The sequence below is a fragment of the Budorcas taxicolor genome, chromosome 20 (assembly GCF_023091745.1).
Source record: "Budorcas taxicolor isolate Tak-1 chromosome 20, Takin1.1, whole genome shotgun sequence".
NCBI classification, from domain to species: domain Eukaryota; kingdom Metazoa; phylum Chordata; class Mammalia; order Artiodactyla; family Bovidae; genus Budorcas; species Budorcas taxicolor.
Genome location: NC_068929.1, coordinates 18,123,605 through 18,144,498, shown reverse-complemented (window position 1 = coordinate 18,144,498; position 20,894 = coordinate 18,123,605). Strand labels below are relative to the sequence as shown.

Genomic DNA, 20,894 nt, shown 5'->3' with positions numbered 1-20,894 from the left:
GGTACTATTTTTAACAGATGCAAATAATAATAGCCATCATTTGTTGAAAAATGTACTGAATGCCCAATATTTTAAATACCTTACTCTGACTTTATAGCTGAGGAAACAATCTCAGAGAAGTTAAATAATTGTTGTTCGGTCTTCCAGACAATACGTGATGGAACTGGCTTTTAAATCAGGACTTTCTGATCTTTTTCATCTCTGTGCTTTAATATCTGTGTTAGTCTTTTTGATATCTTTGCTTTACTGGCTCTACAATAGGTTATACTCTCATTGCCCCTCATTCTTGGCATACTTCAGATCACCCTGATAACGAGTTTGTTCGGCTGTCACGCAGCACTTCTTCAGCTTTCAAAATAACCTTCCCATCACCTTAGTCTTCGGAAAATATCATCTGAATTTCTTGAATTATTTACCAAAAAAACAACAAAACTTAAGCTAGTATTTAGTAGATGGAGCAAAGATGTGGTTGCTATTTTCTGTTTTCATATAACTTCAAGAAATAGGACGTAATCACATTTATCTGAGAGAGAGATCATGAGAGCCTAACCCAGGCATTGATGGTGAGAGTCAAGAAGAGCAGTTGCATGTGAGAGAGAAATTGGAAAATGACACACTGGGACAGTGATTCAGTGAAAGGGAGGGTGAACAGTCCCAGGGGAAGTTTAAAGTTTGGTTATTAGAAGGAAATCGGTCTCGTGATCAAATAGGGACTTCAGGAGAAGGAACAGATTTAACCAGGGAAAAGATGATTTGGAGTTTGGACATAGAGAGTTTGTAATTCTTGTGACATCTAGCCTCAAACTACATCTGGATCTCTGCCCTTGACCTGTGACTAGTTTGAATTAAGATGTCCTTTAAGTGTGAAATACACACTGCATTTAGAAGAGTTAGTACAGAAAAAATGTAAAATAGTGTATTTATTAATATTCTTATATTGATTCCATGTTAACATAATAATACTTTGGATAATTTTAGTTATTGAGCTAAATAAAATATGTTTTTAAAATTAACCTGTTTCTTTTTACCAGTTTTTAAAATGTGCTAGGAAACAAAATTGTATGTGTGTCTTGGCTTATATTTCTGTTGGACAGTACTAATTTATGTAGAGATTTGTAATAGATAGAAGTGTAGGGGGAAACATCTAGATTTGGAAATATCCTATTATAGAAGTGATAGTTTATAAGATTAGATAAAATGCCAGCATACAGGGTATAGAAATGAGGAAAATGACAATTATAGTATGAGAAGAGAAAGAGTAATTCAGAGGAGAAATGGAGAATCAGGACTCTAAAGTGGTACATAGTCTGATTAGCAGAAAATTTCAGAAGGAAGTAGTTCATATCATTGGATGATAAGAAGGCCAAAGAGGAAGAAGAGGACTGAGAAAAGGCCAATGAACTTGACTGATACAGAACCAATTTCAGTAGAGTACAAGAAGGATCGATTGCAAGAGATTAAGAACTTAGAGCTTGATGAATTAGACTCTGTATATAAGATGTTCTTTCAGGCAAGGAGTCCACTTATAAAGATAATGATCTCTTGTTTGGAGCAGAGTACAGGGAAATTTGAGTATGCTGTTGGCCGAATGAAAGGATCAGTAAAGTAGAAGCGCTTGAAATTGTTAAGAAAGAGAATATAATTTCTGTAGTAAGGTCCTAAGGCATTGGGTCCCAAACTTGAGTGATGTTAGGGTCACCTGGGTAACTTGTCACAGGAGCGAATTCCAGGCAACGCCTCACCTCTAAAGAAATCATATTTCCGGGAGATACGTCTCCCTGAACATGTTTTAACAATTCTTGTAGATGATTATGATGCATCCAACAGGACAAACAAGAAAATTAAGGATCCTGGTGAGGACATGAGGGAAATGACTGACCATAGCATCAGAATGCACAGAGAGCCAGTTGAGTTAGAATAAGACTGGCGGACCATGAACTGTGATTAAGGAGTTGGCTTTCATTCATAGAAGAGTGAGCCTAAGTTCAGTAGGAATGAAAGACTGAGAAAGTTAAAAGCATAGTGATCAGAGAGGGAAGTTTCAGAATTGAGGACCTTGGAGGTCATGCAGATACATACAAATAGGGCTGTGTGTGTTTGATATAGAAAAAATGTGAAAAGAACTGAGTCACACACATTATAAAACCCATCAGTTTGGTGACTCTAATACAGGACAGGAGTAAAAAAAAATTGAGACTTGGGGTTTAGGAGGAAGCACTAAAGGCTTTATTTTGGGGGGCGCCAAAATCACTGGAGATGGTAACTGCAGCCATGAAATTAAAAGACGCATGCTCCTTGGAAGAAAACCTATGACCAACCTAGACAGCATGTTAAAAAGCAGAGATGTTACTTTACCAACAAAGTTCCATCTAGTCAAAGCTATGGTTTTTCCAGTAGTCATGTATGAATGTGAGAGTTGGACTATAAAGAAAGCTGAATGCCAAAGAATTGATGCTTTTGGACTATGGTGTTGGAGAAGCCTCTTGAGTCCCTTGGACTGCAAGGAGATCCAACCAGTCCATCCTAAAGGAGATCAGTCCTGGGTGTTCATTGGAAGGACTGATGCTGAAGCTGAAACTCCAATACTTTGTCCACCTGATGTGAAGAAATGACTCATTGGAAAAGACCCTGATGCTAGGAAAGATTGAAGGTGGGAGGAGAACGGGATGACAGAGGATGAGATGGTTGGATGGTGTCACCACTGCGATGGACATGAGTTTGAACAAGCTCCAGGAGTTGGTGATGGACAGGGAAGCCTGGTGTGCTGCAGTCCATGGAGTCACAAAGAGTCGAACATGACTGAGCGACTGAACTGCTGAGCTGGACTAAAGGCTGAATCAGCGTAGAACCAGTGTCTTTAGAGACTTCCAGAATGGGGTGCCTCCTTGGGCTACAGTGTTCTCTGTCTTCATGACAAACTCTAGTGTGTTGAAAATAGAGTGAATGCCTGACATTCACAGATATAAAATGCATAGTTTTAACTATTTGCAAGTGACTCACAGGGTTCATGACATAAGCAGTTAATAATTGTTTCCAAGGCTTGAAATTGAATCTCCTGCCCTAAAGTAGCTTGTAGAAACCAGTCACATAACATGTAAGTGTTGTAGTAAAGCCAGCACTTACATCTTCATTTGCCTTTGATATATGATTGTATTAATTATCAAACTATCCCAGCCTGATAGGTTTCACAGAAGAGAAAATTATTTGGTAAATTGTGGTATCAAAAGTTTTAAAAACTAATTGAGTTTAAAAAAAATTTAGCATTGCTCCTAGCATGTAATAAAAAAGGTTAGAAATGAACTGAGTTTAAGAAAAATTTTAGCATTGTTCCTAGCATGTAATAATTGCTTGATAAGTGGTAGTTACTGGTACCAATTCAGGAATTCAGTAAGTTTTGAAGTCAGATATTTTTTGTGTATGCACAGGTTTAGAGAATAGTATTTATATTAAAAAGTTTGTTTTGATTCGGAATCTCCGTGCGTTATTAAACTGAATTTAGAATGTTAAATTTGAAAGTAAATTAGAGGGAGAACAAAGGTTCATTTATCACTCATCAACTGTTTGATATACTTGAAGGGCTATATTTCATAGTGCATGCCTGTGTGCATGCTAAATTGCTTCAGTCATGTCTAGCTCTTTGCGACCTCATGGAGGAGCCCACCAGGCTCCTCTGTTTATGGAATTTTTTAGGCAGGAATCTGGAGTGGGTTGCCAATTCCTTCTCCAGGGCATCTTCCCAACCTAGGAATCGAACCTGCCTTTCCTGGGTCTCCTGTATTGGCAGGAGGATTCTTTACCACTGTGCCACCTGGGATGCCTCTATAATTCATAGTAAAGCATCTGCCTGCAATGCGGGAGACCTGGGTTCTGAAATGACAACCCACTCCAGTATTCTTGCCTGGAAAATCCCATGGATGGAGGAGCCTGGTAGGCTACAGTCCATGGGGTCACAAAGAGTCGGACAGAGCGACTTCACTTTCACTTTCATATTATATTGCTTTGGTGAAATCACAACTTTTAATATATCTTTTAAGTATGTTTCCATACCCTGTGGTTCAGATGGTAAAGAATCTGCCTGTAGTGAGGGAGACCCAGGTTCAATCCCTGGGTCAGGAAGATCCCCTGGAGAAGGGAATGGCAACCCACGCTAGTATTCTTGCCTGGAGAATTCCATGGACAGAGAAGCCTGGCAGGCTACAGTCCATGGGATTGCAGAGAGTCGGACACGACTGAGTGACTGTCACTTCATTTCACTTCCATACCATAAATACACATACACAGAAACAAAATGAATTACATTATTTATGTTTTCTTACTGTACATGACAACTGGGTTCAGGTTTTTGTGCTAAACAGCTTTTCTCAGTCTGTTATAAACTTACATAATTGTTTTTGATTTGTAGTGAAGAGCTCAGAAAAGAAGCAAGACAATTAAAGCGGGAACTCTTAGCAGCAAAACAGAAGAAAGCAGAAAATTCCGCAAAACAAGCAGAAGAAAGAAGTGAAGGTAAGCACGGTTATCAAGCTTATATTTTCACTTGGTATTTCTTCCCTCTCTCCTTCCTGAATTGAGTGGTGTTGATATTTATTACTTTGTTTGGCTAGTTAGTCAATAAAATTGTTTCATTTAGAACTTTTGTCTGAAAAGGAAATTCAATCAAATGTGATCATAACTACTGTTCCTTAATAAAGACAGTAGTTAACATCAGGCAAAACTTACGTTGTCATAGCACATATCTAGAAGTGCACAGGATAGAGTGTTGTTGTTTTTTTAACATTGTGTACTCTTTAAAACATTTAATAAAAGTGTTTAGGCCCTGCATATGGCACTTGTGTAAACATTATTCATAGATCGTTGAATAGTATTAAATACAAATTCCTGGTTTTTTGTTTTGCTCTTATTTAAGTACAGAAAATCTAAAACATTGATAAAAATGATCAAAAGCTTATCAGAATAATACCTTGCTTTTATACAAGTTAAATATTTCTTTATTGTACTGTGATTTTTTTTATTTTTATTAAGCTAGAACAGCTTCAGAAAAGCTATTGCACTGAAGATCTTTTAACTGTTTCAGCTATGAAACATGTAATGTTCAGTTTCCAAAATAGCAATTGGAACCCTCAAATCTGTCTTCTCTTTATAATAGTAAAATACATTATAGAGTTGGTGAACATGATCAGAAATTTAACTGTTATCTTTAATAATGTACACTAAATTTGGCTTAATAAATTTGCTTTGTGCATATATCTTGTGTATTCTCCCTTTTGGAAAGCATGAATAATTGTATCAATTGATACTAGGTTCTGTAATAGTGACTGGAGATAAAGCATAAGATGTAACATCTAACCTTAAAGAATACACATTCCAAAACCAAACAGTGGTACAGCATTTGACCATGTGATTATTATTTATTTTAAGTAGCGCAAGTTATACCACATAACCCTGTAAAGCTCAAAGTTCTTAGATGACTTGCACCGTGTTCCCAATGACTGTTGTAGTAAAGGCAAGATACTTGATGAAGAACTTGAAATTGCCTAAATATGTTTGAATGAAACAAATTATTAAAAAGTTAACTCACCCAAAAAAGGATAAACTTATATATGTGACTAGATCATATTGGTAAAATGTAACCCAGAATAGAAAGAAGATATATTGGCAATATTGAGATTTGAAGAAGTACAATAAGGATTCTTTATGTATAATTTTCCCAGGAGATTGTTTCTTATAATTAAAAAGCACTCTAAATATATGAAAGTAATTCCTTTTAACTGGGAAGATCTTCATTTTTTTATTCTTTTCTGAGCTAGTAATTGTTATTCCCACACTCCATCTCAAAGTCCATGATGTACTGTGAAGTTGGCAATGGATGGTTCTTGCTTTTGTAGTTTATGATCTCAAAGAAGTGAGAGAACTGCAGTAGGAAGTTTCTTAAATAGAGCTGTATGGTTAAGACTTATACTAGACGTAAACATTGCTGAGTTAATTTATCTGCCTTTGAAATACTTAATACAATTAGGTAAAGAAAGATTTGAGTCTTAAAACATTGATTTCTTAACACAAAAAAAGAGTCTTCTGAAGCTTATTTCAGTCTGTTTATATGAAAGTTAACCAGATTAAAACTTTTTATGCTGTAATTAGAGAATTATATTGGTAATTTTCTCAATTTAATTTTTCTTGTATCATCTAGAAATAACTGGATATTCCCTAAATCTAAAAGACAGTTAAAATTAGCTTCTCTAAAACTGTGATCATTTGGTTGCTGTCATTTTTCTTTTAGTCTCAGAATGGGCCATTTATTTTTTTTATTATTTTGAAATAATTTTAGGCTTACACAGCAGTTATAAAAATCAGGAGTTTCCATATACCTTTAATGTTAAGGTCTTATATAACCATAGTACAAGGATCAAAACTAAGCAATTAATGTTAACACAGCACTATTACTAACTGCAGAACTTATTAGAATTTCATCAGTTTTCCCACTAATGTCCTTTGTCTGTTCTATAATTCCTTCCAGAATTCCATACCACATTTAGTCATCATGTCTCCTTAGTCTCTTCTCATTTTTAACACTTCCCCCATCCTTTCTTGTCTTTCCTGACCTTGACACTTTGGAGAATCCTGATTAGATATTTTGTAGAATGTCACAGTTTGAGTTTGTCTCCTGTTTTCTCATGATTAGACTGAGGTTACACATTTGTTGGAAAGATTGCTGCATAAGTGGTGTGTCCTTCTCCATACATTGTTCCAGAAGTAACAAGATGTCGGCTTTCTTTTTGTTGGTGATACTACCATGATCACCTGGTTAATGTGGTTTCTGCTTAGTTGCTACACTGTTAAGTTGCTTTTTCCCTTTGAAATTATAACTGTTGCGGGGGAAGATATTTTGCGACTACACAAATATCCTGCTTCTTTTTGAATTTCCTCCCACTAATTTCAGCCTCCATTGATGGATATTGCATACAGGCAACAGTTATTTACTGTGGTGTTCTAATGGTGACTGTTTTCTTGATTACTACTACTTTTATTACTTGGAATACTTCGTTAAGAAGAATTTACTATTTTTAATACAAATTTTGACATTAATACTAGGTGCTCATTTATCTGTAACACTAATGGTTGTAAGAATCGTTTAGAATGTTATATTTTCTTTCAAGGTATACAGGAAAGTATTGACTCACTTTCAGTTACTAGCAGTGAAGTTTTTTAAGCTTTAGTGACTCTGTTTTTTTTATCATAAATCTAGAGATAAAATGCATTGTGCACCTTTCAAGTTGCTTGTAAGAAGTAAATTAGGTAATGCTGCTGCTGCTGCTGCTAAGTCACTTCAGTTGTGTCTGACTCTGTGCGACCCCATAGACGGCAGCCCACCAGGCTCTGCCGTCCCTGGGATTCTCCAGGCAAGAACACTGGAGTGGGTTGCCATTTCCTTCTCCAATGCATGAAAGTGGAAAGTGAAAGTGAAGTCACTCAGTCGTGTCCAACTGCTTCCCGACCCCATGGACTGCAGCCTACCGGGCTCCTCCGTCCATGGGATTTTCCAGGCAAAAGTACTGGAGTGGGTTGCCATTGCCTTCTCTGAATTAGGTAATGAGAAGACCTTTAATAAATTTACAGTGCTATATAAAAATAATAATTTTATAATTGTAAGAGAAATATAGTTATTCATGGTTTTATTTTGTTCTCTGTCCAGACTTACAAACTTAAAATATGAATTTTAATATGGTGTTCGAATTAAAGCCTCTAATCAACATAGCTACATGTAAATATGACATAAATTAAATCTCACAATGAGCTTTCCTTAACTGTGTTTTCACAGTTGTATCTTTATAATTATATTCTTTCTTAAAAGTATGTGTGTGTGAACTATGTATTTGCATTCTTAAGTAAAGCTTCCAGTAGTAGTATTTCCTGATTTTATGAATTAATTTGGCAAGTCTAATACTTGCTGACTACTGCCACTTTTTTTTAGAATTTTATGTATTACTTCCACATTAAAAGCACTTGGCAAGAGACCCCTAAGAACAAGAAAGCTTCTGTGTGCTCCTGTCCCTGTACTGGTTTCCCGAGCTCGGTCAGTGTGTGAATGGAGGTCTTGCACGCAGGCAGGCGCTCTAGAAGATGTGGTGCTCTCCTCGGGGCTGCTGTCATCGCAGGGAATCACCTTTGATCAGGGAGTAGTATTCCCTTAGTTTTATCATCTCTGTCGAATTTCCTGAGCTAGATCCTTAGCCAGATCTGTGTAGATAATTAGGAATTTGTTTTCTAACCATGGGCTTTCCTGGTGGCTCAGATGGGAAAGAATCTACTTGCAATGGGGGGAAACCCTGGTTTGATCCCTTGGTTGAGAAGATCTCCTGGAGAAGGGAATGGCAACCCACTCCAGTATTCTTGTGTGAAGAATTCCACGGGCAGAGGAGCAGGCGGGCTACAGTCCATGGGGTCGCAAAGAGTCAGTCATGACTGAGTGACTAATACTTTAACTTTCCCTTTTTTCATTTTAACCAGTTTGGCTTCTAAATCTTTTCTATTACCTGAGGAAAGTACTTTGAAACCAGGATCCATCTGTTTCTCCATATAGAAAATCTAAGATAAGATTTTATATAATCTTAACATAAGGTCTGCTTTTTTAATGTTTTACTGAATTTATTCTTTATTAATTCCTTCAGTTCCATTATGACAGAAAATAAAATAATTAAAATTCATTGTTACTTTTACATTGATAAATACTTTGGGCCTCATACAATTAAGCAATTCTAAATACATTGCCATTTTGATATTACCTGATTGTAGTGATAGTGGCCCTGAGTATATGCACATGTTCAAACCCGTCAAACTGTGCATGTTCAAACATGTACAGCTCATTTGCAAACTGTGCATGTTCAAACACGTACAGCTCATTTGTATGCTAGTTATGCCTCAACAAAGCTGTTCCCCAGAAAAGAATATTGATCCGTAAACCAGAAGCCTCTTAACATCTCTGTCCTAGTATGAAAGCATGTACATATAATTGAGTCAATGTATAAATCTTTTTTAACACTAGTGTAGTAAAAAAGCTTCTCTATGTAGTAAAATTGAATATGGGGCCATCCATTTTTCCCTTCAGTCTTCCCAGTAAACCTCAAGTTCTGCTCTTTCTTCTATCACAGAGATATGGTCAGGTAATAGATGTAATTATGCCTCTCTGTATGAAGAAGAGCACTACATAAATATAACCTCATAATTTTTGCCATTGCTCTGCCAGCTATTTAGTTTTTAAAGGCTTCAGCTAATGTATAAAAGAAGACTTCAGTAAATTAGAGAACTAGAATGTGACGGAAGAAAGCCACTATTATAGTCATATAATGAGAATTTTTATAGTAATGTGAAACTTGATTCTAAAATTCAAAACAGTTACATTTCTTAGTTGAATACAGATTCTGCAGTAGGCTCTAACATCCCAATTTAAGTAAACAAGGAATGTGGTGTTTTACTTTAGATACCAGCAGTGTCAAAAGAGATGTACTGCAGGACAGTCTGTTTACAGCCTGGGAGTCTCTTTAGTCCCACTGTAAATCATCCAGGCCTGTGCATAGGATTTTTGTAGTGGGTAATAAATTTCAAGTAAGATTGATAGTTAATTGGAGATAGAGTTGGTTTCCTGGGTTGGCTCTGTCAAGTTCTTTAATAAACTATATAATCCTTTTCATTAAATTATGCCTCTAAGTCCTTTCCAGATTTCTTTAAGTTTCATCATATCAAAACCAGTACCAAACTGAACACAGTCACATAGAAATACATGTTTGGACATATTCTCTAATCAGCTTTAGGGAGATAAGGTGTCAGATCCTCTTTTCAAAGTTACAGGCACACAATACCTGCTGTATGACTAGTGCCAGAAATTAGAGGAGGAAGAGCAATCTGAGCTTGTAAATCAAGAAAGAATTTAAAAGCCTCTTCATGAAACACATCCCTGAGGTACTTAGTACCTCTCAAATTGCTCTGGGCCATTTCAGGTTTCTTCAAACTGTCTTTTTAATGCTGGATTAAGTCAGATTAAGGCCCTTCACGCTTAATAGGTTGTGAAAGTATATAGTTTTTGGTTTTTTTAAAACTACTTTTCGTCTAACATATTATGTTAAACTAGCTTAATCTTGGTTTTTATAAGAAACAGAAACCATTGTGGAATGTTAGCTCTGTGTTGTGCCTGATACTATGTATAATTAATTCCTCTCTGAGCAAACTGGTCCTGTTTGCCACAGCAGTTAACTCTCTTCAGGGAGTCTTAAGTCATCATTTTTTTCTTGGAGGCTAGAAGTATCAGACCTATTTTTCCCATAGTCTACTCTTACTGTATTGCCACCTTTTAATGTTATTTACATGGAAAAGTGGAAGATATTTGCCCTTGACTTATGGAAAGCCTCTCAGTCCAACCGTCAGTAATAGTCTATAGATTCTTACTTTGAGCGTGGTACTAACAAATTGTTTATCTGATTTTACATTTCAAAACAAGTTAAAGAATAATACAAGTGTGGGACAGTCCTCTTTAAAAGGGAAAATTTGATGGTGTATAAAGTATATCTCAAGGACTAGAAAATAAATAAGCAAAGGAAAACCCAGGGCAGGACTTCGCTGGGGATCTTCGTAGCCTACTATTTTATTGAACTAAAAAGAAAATAAAATTTTTTAAAGTGAGAGATAAAGATACAGCTGGGGACATCCATTCAGGTAGCAGTAAGAGTTGATACTGAACACTACATTAGGCAAGGAAACACAGGAAGGTGGTAGTGGAATGTTATGGACATATTTACTATAGATGATATTTCACTATATTTGAAAGTATGTCAATATTCAAATTATTGATGCTCATTTTAATAACCCTGGTTCATTAAGAAAAGTTCAGATGTTGTTTATTACTGTTTAATAAGGCAGAGAATGGGCAGTGGGTCTAACTTGATTGATTGAAAAACTGTTTTTAATTATTTTATCAGCTAAAGATAAGATTTTTTTTTATCTGAAATAGTTAATTGTGTGGAATCCTTCATTTCCTAGAAGTCCTGGAAAAATGAAGCTTTCTTCTATAGTCAGGACAGTCTGTCAAGTGAAATCTTATTGAATGCAGTTTACTACATTTACGTACCTTTACTACATTTACGTACATTTACTACATTTATGTACATTTACATTTATGTTTATTTGTAACAGTATGTTTTTCAAAAATATACTTTTTAAAATAATAAAGACTTTTAAAAGCATATAACAAGTATAAAGATGTACATACCCTCACAATTAGACCAAGAATTTAATCTTTTTATAAAGTGAGTAAGAGGTGATTATCTTTAATTTGTGAGTCCATAGCAAACTCTATTCTTGTTTAGACAGTCCTTCTCAGACTTTTCGCTAGCCACCATGAACAAATCTTGTTGTGCTTTAAGAATTATACATTGTGGGCATATTTAATTTTATTTTCTTGAATTCTGTGCCATCTTGCAGACCTCCTAGCAGTTACTTAGGACTCTCATCTCTTGCTACTTTTAAAAGCCAGTGTATTAGGAATACCTCTTTGCTGCCCTTCACTGTCTTAATATAGTTTTTTAATAAGCATTCTTTTTGCCTGGTGACTGATGTAATTCCAATATTGGAAATTTGACAAAAACCTTAAGCTATTTTTTTTAGTAACTGCAGCCTGTCTTCCTTTTTAATATCAATGCCATTCCTAACCCATTAAATATAGATTTATTAATTGATTCGGGTAAGTATTAACCTTTGGCCATAACTGTCTCTTTTTAAAAAGAAAAAAAAGTATGTTATTTCTCCCAATTGTAAAAGTAACATATGTCCTTTGCAAAGATAGCAGAAATATAGAAAAGTATAAATGAGAAAAAGAAAGACCACTCCATAATACATCTTCCAAAGATAGCCATGGTTAACTTTGTGATATTTATTTTTCTGTACTTTTAAATCTTCATGCCAGAAACAACATGTGTATTGTTTTCCATAATCTTATTTTATCATAATCTTTTTTGTAATATATATATTTTTCAAACTTTCCAAGTGAATTGACTGTTAACTCTTAAATGGACAACTTGCTTTTAGGGACATGTCTTCCTCTTCATTCTCTCATATCTGATAGAGTAGACTTTAGAAGATGATAAAGACTGTATAAATGTAAATGAGAGATGAAAATTTCCCAATGTTTTTAGTTCTAGGGTTTAGAAGATGTGAGGGACTCCATCTGCATTGCTGATGGGAATTATTTGTACCTCTCATAAGTTAAAACAAGAAGACTGACATTGCCTGGTAGCTTGCCATCTTGTCATTTCCCAAGTGGCCATTGATAAATCTGTAAGATATTTGGAGCTTGAATTGAAATAATTAAAAATTCGTCCACATTAGAAAATAAAAGAGGTGAGGGCTGTGTATGTGTGCGTGCACATATTGTTATTTTATTTTGTTTTGTTTGGGTATTTAAATTGTCTCGAAGAGGGAACTAATACCGTCATTAAAAGTTTGATTATAACCAGCAATTCCATTTGGGAATGGTGTTGTTAACTATTCCAGACTGCTGTCAAGACCTTATTTTAAGTAAGATGTTTTTCTTTTATGTGACATTTTCTGAGGCTTTGCCAAAAATGACATCAAACATATAACTCATTTGAGTGCTGAGTTTCTTCAACATCTTGCAGCACTTAATCAAATTTGAAAAAGATATTATTTTCACAACTTTATAGTGTAAACCTGTGAATATGTTGCATTAAAACTTACTTGGGACAATTTAATCTGTGTGGTATTAGGTTGATTTTTTTTTTTTAATGATTAATGCAATATGCTGACAGTTTTAAATGGTTCTGTTTTCAAAATTCTTCACATAAACTCCTGGCAGATTACTCAGATGCAGCTTTTGAGTAATAGTAATTTTTCATGCAAAAACCAGATAATCCATAAATTTTGTTAATAGCTACATTAAAAATTTTGAAATACCAGATAGAACAAAGAGAATAATGAAGTTCTCAGAACTAAGAAGATGTCAAAATATTAAGAATCATTAAGAATTTATTTGAAGTACAAAAGTAGTCTATATTGATTTTTTTTAATGGCTTCACTAGAGTGTAAGCTTTTTAAAAACATGCTGCAGTATGTTTAAAATGTGAAACTAGGCTAGCCATAAGCAATGCCATGACATCAGAAACTTCTATGTTGAGTATAGGCTACATCTCATAGCTCTGTGCAGTCACAGAGGTTTGGTTCTGAGAGGAACATCCAGCCCTACCCCTCCATTATATATAGGAAATCAAAAGTGTTTGTCACTCAGTCGTGTCTGACTCTGCCACCCCATGGACTCTATAGCCCACCTGGCTCCTCTGTCATGGAATTCTCCAGGTAAGAATACTGGAGGGGGTAGCCAGTCCCTTCTCCAGGGGATCTTCCCGACCCAGGAATCGAAGCCAGGACTCCTGCATTGCAGGCAGATTCTTTGCCATCCTAGCCACCAGGAAACCCATAGGAAACCAAAGGCCAGCCCGTTAAGGGGCCTACCCAAGCCGCACAGCCAGTAGCAGGACTGGGGCTGGGGTCCCCTGGTCTCCAGTCCAGTGCTCTTTCTACAGCTCTGCTTTTCAGTTTGATCTAATCTTGAGTAGGTACAGTCTGTAACTTTTCAATTGTTATTTATTAAAACTCACCTTGGTTTTAGTGCTAATAATTGTTTCTAAGATCTTCTCAACAAACCTAGAGTCCTTTAAAGAGCACTTTATCATTAGACTTGTTGTGCTTTTTCAAAGACTAAAACATATGATTTTTGAATGAGTGACAAAAATTGTAATGTTGTAGAAAATGTTCATTTCTAACAACACAGCAGATTGAGTTCAAACTGATCTTACTGCTAAAAACAACTAGAAATGTTGGATATACTATTAGAAAAAAAAAACTTCTCATATGCTCCTATGAGCTTTTAAAAAAAAAAAAAGCCCACAAGAAATACTCAAACCAGGGAATAAGTAAAGGTGTGAGGTAATAGAAGTAAGTGGGGCACCAGGTCTAGCTGTAACTCTAATGACATTTGCTAAACTGGGTGAACTGAAACATTGTTTTTTGAGGTCTTACCAAGAGAGAACATAAAACCCAAGCCCTTCCCAAGGTAGAGGCTGACTAATAAAAGACTGTCCCATGTAGTTGGGGGCCCAAACGATCTCATCCTTCATGGCAGGGAGAATTAGAAATAAACAAAATCACCTTATCCCCCATCAGAAGACTACAAGGAAAACTACCTGTCTTGAGTCATGTCCCAGAGTATTTTGGGGCAAGAGCATTTACTAGGAAGTCTAGCCACAAGGCAGTCTTCCCATTAGTTTGGAGTGCCAATTGACCATGCTTGGATGGCTTCAAAATCCTCCAGCCAAGAATGTAGTTGGGAATAGTCCTGGATTCTTAGTGCCCGCATAAGTCTGATAGAAGAAAGCATAAATCTTTTCAAGAGGAACCTGCTTTCATCCCCTCTTCTTAAAATTCAAAAGAAAATAGAGTAGTTCTGAATGAAAACACAAACAGACACACACCAATCCAGGCATCCTGTCAAAAACCTGATAGAAACAACAGAGAATGGAATCAGACTCGAACAGATTCTTAGGACTTCATTCCGACACTGAATGTTAAGTATATGTAACGTATTTCAAGAAATGATAAACTAAGAACAAACAAATTTTGAAACAAAAAAGGTTAATTTCCTTGAAATAAAATCTATAATAGTTGACATTAAAAACTCAGGAGGTTTTTTTTTGTTTGGTTTTTTAGCAAATTAGACACAGCTTAAAAGAACATTGGTGCACTGAAAGACAGATCTGAAAACATTATGTGAAATTCAGCCCCAAATGATAGACCTAGAAGAGAAAGAAAATTACCTAATGTCTAATCAAATTCTAGGAAGAGATCAAAAGGCAAAGACAAGAGTTGAAGAGATGATAGCTGAAAATTCTCTAATGAGAAAGATCAATTCACAGAGTAACGAAGTTTTTTTAAAAAAAATGAATAGAGAATAAATAAAAATAAAACCAGTTCTAGACACGTCAAGTTAATACTTCCTAGCATTCAACACAGAGAGACCTTAAAAGCAGCAGTAGAGAAAAGACATCTTTTTAAAAGGAAGAGCTGATTTTTCAACAGCAACAAGTGAGGATGTAAGAATATAATCTTCAGCATGTTGAAGGAAAATGTTCTTCAAAACTGAGAGACTTTGCTACCTACATACCGTCATTAAAAGAAATTCTAAAGGACATACTTTAGGCAAAAGGTGAGCCCATATGGAAAATCTGTAGTGCAAAGAGAAAGGAATGTGGAAAGTAATAAATATATGAGTACATCTGAAGAAACATTGAATGAATAAAATAACAATAATGTCTTATGTTAACAATAAAAATAAAATATATAATAACAATGGCATATAAGTTTGAGGAGCAGATAAGGAAGTTTGGAAAAGCATGCTATGGTCCCTGTATTGGTTCTTATTTGGGAAGAAAGTAAAGACCCAAATTAACTTTTAGACTTGATCACAGTAAATATGCATGTTAATATTTTTAAGAAAACTGATAAAAGGAATGGAAAAATAACTACCAAACTGGTAGAGAAAAAAGATGGATTAAGGAAAAATTGAACTGAAAAGGAAGCAAGAAAAAAGAGAAAAAGAAATGCAGTCTGGATAGGATATTAAAAATAATGGTACAAAATAAGATAGTAGACATAAAATAAAGATATACTAGTGATTATACTGAAATAATGCAAAAAGTCAAATACTTTACTTTAAAAGATCGAGATGGTCAAACTGGGTGGAAAAAAGAAATTTAATCAGGTACTATTTACTTGAGAAACATCTTAAATATATTGTACAATCTAATTCTTAGGGCCAAAATGTATGATTAGGGATAAAGAGAGTCTCTACCTAATAACAAAAAATTTACTTTTCCAGGAAGATTTAACAATCCTAAACCTGAGTGTACCCAGTAACACAAACTCAAAATGTATGAAGCAAAATTTGGTAGACCTATAATAAGTAAATAAGTTCATCATAGTGGGAGAATTTAATACATTTTTCTCAATAACTGATTTTAAAAGCATATAGAAAAATTAATGAAACTATAGATTTGGACTACTCAGTTAACCTACTTTATATAATACATCTATAGAGAATATTGCACCCAACAGTTTCAGAATGCAGTCTTTGCCAGCATCCTTGAAGAAAATTAGAAAGGTTTCAGTTGACTGTTTTCAAACAGCCTACCTTCTCTGACAAAATGCAGTTGTTAAGAATTAATAACAACTGATTTTGAAGTGAATGATTTCCAAATATGTTGATGTGTCTATCGCTGTACTTAGAAGGAAAATCATAGCTTCAGATACTTGTACTATTTTAGGAAATTACTAAAAAATGCTTCTCATGTAAAGAAGCTTTAAAAAAAGAAAAAGAAGCAGGCAAATTTAATGCAATGAAGTGGAAAAAAGGAACTAATAACAGGATCAACAAAATAGTTTTTAAAACAGGGTTACAATAATAAATTACTCCTGGCATAACTTCTTAGTCCTTTATATAACATGGTAGATAATGAGGAAATTGATTTGATGATGTTGTGTTAGACATTTGTCACTTGGTATTTATTGGATGTCCTTCCCATCCTGAGAAAATAAGATCTGCTTACTTTGTACAAGGAGTTCCACAGGGGAAAGTTTCTATTACCAGTGTTGCTTTTATTCACTACAAAAGAAGCTGCTGTTAAAAAGAGTGAGTGAGAGAAGCAGATAGGGACACAGAAATACAGTGTTCAGTTGAAACTGGGGATTGTTTCTCTCGCGCAGGCCATCGGCGTGTAAACACTTCAGGGCTAGCAAGTGATTCAAGAGCCAAATTTCGTTTCATGTTGATTTTTCAGTGTCCGCATTGCTCACCTGTTTGTCTGTGTTCTAATGAGGGAAGAGGAAAAATCAAGGACCAGACAAAAGGCTTCATCTTAAAGTTGACCAGAAAGTGGCACCCAGCACTTTCATTCATATCATATTGTCCTGAAATCACATGGCCATACCCAGCTCTCCGAAAGCTTGAATACAGCTGGGTGGCCAAATGCCTGACTAGAACTTAATGTTAGGACTGGGGAGGTGAGGGTTGGTTCTGTCACTAAAAGGTAAAAGGAGAGAATAAATTCACAGAGAAAATCAGCAAATTCTGTTACATAATATAAACCAAAGCCTGAAGAACTAAAGAGGCAGTAATCCATTTGGTTGAAAAAACCTGACCAAGTATCTGAGCCAGATTTTGAGAGAGAACTAAGATTTCACTGTAAAATGAAGGGCAATAAAGTAGAGCAATAGTTGGAAGGGTGCCCTGCCAGGCAGGAGTCATAGCTGATTCATCCCTTCCCTGTGCTTGGTACTTGACACAGTGACTCACAAAATAAAAAGTATTCAACAAATATTTGCAGAAGGAATGAATTAAATTGACTTTTCTATCTAAATGGGTAATTCTATAACTTGTAAGGGAAAGAGAAAGATAAGAATGAAGGAAACTCAGGATAATATTTTTAAAATGTTAAAATGAAGAGTACAGATGAACAAATAATAAAGTAGATAGTAAGAGCTAAGAGAGTAATATAAAACAGGATAGTGTGAAACACTGACCAGAGAGCTACTTTAAATTGAGTGGGTATCCAAAAGGACCCAATCACAAACAGAATCCACAAACATTAATTTGAAGGCATAAAAAAATTTAACAGCTTTATTAAGGAATAATTTAAAGTTAATAGTTTGACTTGTTTTGACATATGTATATACTTGGAGAAGGAGATGGCAACCCACTCCAGTATTCTTGCCTAGAAAGTTCCATGAACAGAGGAACCTTGCAGGCTGTAGTCCATGGGGTTCACAAAGAGTCAGATACAACTTAGCTACTGAACAACAGTATACCTGTGAAACCTTCACCACAATCAAAATAATATTTTCTTCAAGGTCCAGTATGTTTTCATGCCCCTTGATAATCCCCTCCCTAGTCCCCAGACTGATGTTGAAGCTGAAACTCCAATATTTTGACCACCTGATGTGAAGAAAGGACTCCTTGGAATAGACCCTGATGCTGGGAAAGATTGAAGGCGGGAGGAGAAGGGGATGACAGGATGAGATGGGTGGATGGCATCACCAACTCAATGGACATGAGTTTGGGTAAACTCTGGGAGTTGGTGATGGACAGGGAGGCCTGGCGTGCTGCAGTCCATGGGGTCACAAGGAGTCAGACATGACTGAGTGACTGAACTGAACTGAATCCCCAGACAACCACTCAAGTTCTTCCTATCACTATAAAGCAGTTTGTATTTTCTAGAATTTTATTTAAATAGAATTATATATTTCTTACATAATATACCCTTTTGGGGCATGGCTTCTTTCACTCAGCATAAGTATTTTGAGATTTATCCATGTTATTGTATATATCAGTAATTTATTCCTTTTATACTAAATAGTAGCCCATGATATAGATATGCCGTGAGGGTTTTTGTTTTTACTGTGAGTTTTTATATAGCTGTGTGGTCTTATTTCTCTTGGATATATATCTGGAAGTAGAATGACTGGGTCATGTGATAGGTTTATGTTTTGTATGCTTAACTTTTTAAAGATTGCCAAACTGTTTTCCTGATGACTTAGGTGGTAAAGAATCTGCCTGCATTGCAGGAGACCCAAGTTCTAATCCTAGGCAGATCTGGAGGAGGGCATGGCAACCCAGTCCAGTATTCTTGCCTGGAGAATTCCATGGACAAAAGAGCCTAGCAGGCTACAGTCCTTGAGGTCATAAAGAACTGGCACACTTCACGTACAAACTGTTTTCCAAACTAGTTGTGCCATTTTACATTCCTACAAGCAGTGTTTGAGATACTCTTATTCCACATCCTCATTAACACTGGTATGGTCACTTTTAATTTTAGTCATTCTAATAATTGGTAATGTTACCATGTGGTTTAATTTGCATTCCTCTAATTAATAATGATGTTAAGCATCTTTTCATGTTTATTTGCCATCAGTATATAGTCTTTAGTGAAAAGCCTATTTAAATCTTTTGACCATTTATTATTGTTATCTTTTACTGGATTTTGCATTCTGGATACAAGTCCTTTATCAGACATATGATTTGCAAATGTTTTCTCACAGATACTGACTTAATTTTTCATTCTCTTAATTTTTTTTCAAAAAACAAAACTTAAATTTTGATGAAGGCTAGTTTACTTATTTTTCATTTTTGAATTGAATTTTTTATATAGAAATCTTTCCCTTAGTTTTTTATGACTGGCTTCTTTCCCTTAGCATATTTTCAAGGTCTCCATATTGTATCATGTATCAGTAGTTTATTCCTTTTTACTGACAGTTAATAATCCATTGAATAGATATACCATCATTTGTTTATCTGCTAATCAGTTGACGGACCTTTGAGTTTTTTCCTCTTTGTGTGTGCGCACATGTGTGTGCACATGCATGAGCACACATGCTCTGTTGTGTTCAACTCTTTGTGACCCTTTGGACTGTAACCCGCCAGGCTCCTCTGTCCATGGAATTCTCCAGGCAAGAATACAGGAATGGGTTGCCACTTCCTACTCCAGGGGATCTTCCCGACCCAGGGATCAAACCTGCATCTCTTGTGTCTCTTGCATTAGCTGGCGGATTCTTTACCACTGAGTCACCTGGGAAGCCCTTTGAGTTTTTCCTACTTCTTGACTGTTTGAATAGAGTTTCTATGAACTTCTTGTACACTCACTTTGCTTTAACCCTCACCAGTGGTATTCTCAGAGATTATTATGCTTCTACAAACAGTTCCTTCAGGCTTTTGAAGCTTTCATTAACAAATTCCTCAAAGTCCTTCCAGCTCTGTCCACTATAAGGTTCTAGACCTACTCACATGAATTCAATTTTAGGATTTTGATAGAGCAGCACCTGACATCCAGAATTTTTCAATGTATGTGTTACAATAAATATGATTACACCCCCACACACATATGTGCATATCTAAGAGATCCTGACAACAAATTAAAAATTCCTATCCCTTACATACTTCTATGCTTTTGGTTTCCAACTGTTTTTCTATACCCTTCTCAACATCCTTGTCCTGACAGTCCTCTAACCACCTTCACCTGACTCAGTTTAATGACAGCTACAACAGTAATAGCAGCTACCGTATCATATATGCTTACCATGTGCCAGGTTGGTAATATTAGAAGTTTTATGTATTATTTACCTGAATTTAGTTATCACACAGCAACCCTATACAGATGGATATTACGATCCCCATTTTATAAATAAGGAAACTGAAACTCAGAGAGATTCATCTAGCCCATTTCATACAGTTGTAGAACCAGCAGAATCTGAATATTTGAGTGTTTCCATTGTATTAACCTGCAGGAGAAGGTCTGTGGTTTTTTCAACTTATGAAGGTCTTTGATGGTTTTGCTCTTATTTCTTCTCACTGATTGAGAAAGAGTATCATTTTCAAGTATCATTTTCTTACTTTGTCTGTCTCTTTTATATAGTACTCAAATAACACAACTCAAATATGCCTACTAAAGGTTTGCCCTTTCAACAATAAAATGAAATTGTATTTTTCAGAGTAATTTTACAAGATTTTCCATGTTAGCTTAACTGTTTTCAAAAAGTTTATTAAAGAAGCCAAGATACATACATGATTAGAAAAATGCTGTAGTTTCTTTTGGTGGCAGATAAGACTATAGGATTTCAATTTTCAAAGACAAGAAAAGTGTCATGGTTAAAAGTACAACCTTTGAGGTTAGAAGAATCTAGTTTTGAGAATTAGCTCTTCCACTGATACCTCCTGCTCTTGGATAAGTTGTATATCTGTGTATTTCTTAAGGTTCTTGGTCTCACCCAACTACAATTTAAACCACAGG

The 20,894-nt window shown here is 35.5% G+C and overlaps 1 protein-coding gene across 1 annotated transcript in view; it reads left to right on the top strand.

Moving 5' to 3' along the window:
- The window catches only part of CWC27 (CWC27 spliceosome associated cyclophilin), a 255,239-nt gene that overhangs the window by 144,113 nt on the left and 90,232 nt on the right, over positions 1–20,894 (top strand). Inside the window, exon 11 of the mRNA XM_052659177.1 lies at positions 4,403–4,506. Coding sequence (XP_052515137.1) covers positions 4,403–4,506 — 104 coding nt within the window. The remainder of the gene's footprint in view (positions 1–4,402; positions 4,507–20,894) is intronic.